The sequence below is a fragment of the Pseudomyrmex gracilis genome, unplaced genomic scaffold (genome assembly GCF_002006095.1).
Source record: "Pseudomyrmex gracilis isolate BER0280 unplaced genomic scaffold, ASM200609v1 scaffold_1439, whole genome shotgun sequence".
Classification (NCBI taxonomy): Eukaryota; Metazoa; Arthropoda; class Insecta; order Hymenoptera; family Formicidae; genus Pseudomyrmex; species Pseudomyrmex gracilis.
In genome coordinates this window covers 1-2,010 of record NW_018022023.1, presented here as the reverse complement: position 1 = coordinate 2,010, position 2,010 = coordinate 1, and the positions used below count along the sequence as shown (strand labels likewise).

Genomic DNA, 2,010 nt, shown 5'->3' with positions numbered 1-2,010 from the left:
AGTATATACAGACGTGTCATATTTAGCTCTGTCTTTTCGATCTTATTTCTGCCGCTTTCTGCCCCTGCTGGGGCCTGACTTTTTCAGATTGTGATCGAGGCCTCTTTCTCGATTGTTGATAACGTTTTCGGCGTCTTCTGAAGTTTCCTGGTGCAGCTTGTTGCGTTTTCTTTCGTCGGATTTTTCCAACGGATTTTACCAACGGATCAACTGAACAGTCATCTTATCCCTCCCACTGCGTGCGGGTACATTGGAGGTGGGCTTTCCAATCACGGCCGCCGAGATGACAGGGCGAGGTACTCTCCCCTCTTCATCTGCGAATGACGGTTCTCCGGATTCAAACCGCGGCGACAACGGTAAACAATGCGGCGGTCTCACTAGGCAACGGTCTTCTGCATCTTTGTTGACCAACAATTCCTGCGGTATTTACATGAGCGCATCTAAAGTTTATGCATTTAAGCGATCTATTACTGAGCACTCCGATACCGTTTCTAAGTTACTTCTTTCGAGCAAAGATTCTCTTGAAAGGAAGACGCATATTGAATCCGCCTTTAGGGCCTGTCGCGAGGCTTTCTCTGAACTCTCTGCGGCTTATCTGGCATTGTTAGANAAAGATAATAATGCTCCTACTGTCACGGTAGAATCTGTTAAAGAAATGATCACCGACGCTATTTCAAAGGTGCGTGCGGATACTCTTTTGCACCGATCTGCTGGTCTCATGGCCGAGGAGGGGTCAGCTCCCGCTTTCTCTTATGCCTCGGCGGTAAAATCTTCTAATTCTACCGTCTGTGTCTCCCGTGGTCCTACCGTTGCTGTTACAAAATCCACAGATATTCTTATTGTCCCGAACAATGATCTTGGACATAAATATGCCACTTCTAGCGAGACAAAGGAAGCTCTCAAAAAGATCATCAAGCCGGCTAACTTTAATTTGAAAGTCAACAAAATTACGTCTGCGCGAAACAATGGTGTCCGCATAGAGGCTGCGGCGGTCGACTTGTCGAAGTTTAAGGATTCTACTGAACTTGCCAATGCTGGTCTCAAAGTCGAACGGATTTCTAAGTCCAATCCTAGACTCATCGTTCACGGAATACCCGTTGGTCTTACTAAAGAGGATATCAGATCTGACATTGTTGACTTGAACCTAAATGCGCATGACGCTTCTGATATTAAGGTTATCTACATCTTTCCTCCTAGAGCCAATCGTGTTACAACCAGCTGCATTATTGAGGTATCTTCGAGTACACGTGCCCTGTTGCGGCAGGGACATCATATCTATATCAATTTCTCTTCGTGTGCTTTTGAGGATTACGTGCGAGTACTTCAGTGTTACAACTGTCTCGCTTTTGGACATCTCGCCAAGAATTGTAAGAGCCCTTCTCTGTGTGGTCATTGCGCTGGCGATCACGAGATGAGGAATTGTTCTGCGAGAGGGAAGGCAGCCACCTGCGGAAACTGTAAAAGATGGCTACATAGTGAATCCACACACTCTGCGCTCGACGGCAAGAATTGTCCTATATTAATGAAGAGACTACAAGATAAGATAAAAGATATTGACTACGAACAACATTAATAAGTACAAATCAGAATATTAATTATGGATAGAACATTTAAGTCTCTGAAGGCCTGCCATGTTAACTGCCAGTCTCTTTTGGCACACTTGGACGAATTCAAGCATTATTTCATTGATTCTGATTATGATATTATATGTCTTTCTGAGACTTGGCTGAAACCTGCCATCTCTGATCAACTTGTTTCTCTTCCTGGATATCATCTTTTCAGACGTGATAGAAATGATAAGAGGGGTGGAGGTGTCGCCTTTTATCTCTCTTCCTCCTGTCGGGCGAGAATCTTGAGGGAATCTGACGAGGTCTACTCTAAAAAGCCCGAATACTTGATAGCTGAAATATCTACAGCGACTCACTCCAAGGTCTTACTAGCTGTAGTATATAGACCTCCTCACAGCGGACATCTTTCTGACTTCTTCTATGCCTTCTCTGACTTAATGGT

At 44.6% G+C, this 2,010-nt stretch overlaps 1 protein-coding gene across 1 annotated transcript; it reads left to right on the top strand.

Annotated features, from left to right (window-relative positions):
- Positions 1-283: 283 nt before the first annotated feature.
- Positions 284-1,573, top strand: LOC109862172. Its single transcript, XM_020442132.1, has one exon. The coding sequence runs from the start codon at positions 284-286 to the stop codon at positions 1,571-1,573; it is 1,290 nt and encodes a 429-aa protein (XP_020297721.1).
- The last annotated feature ends 437 nt before the right edge of the window (positions 1,574-2,010 follow it).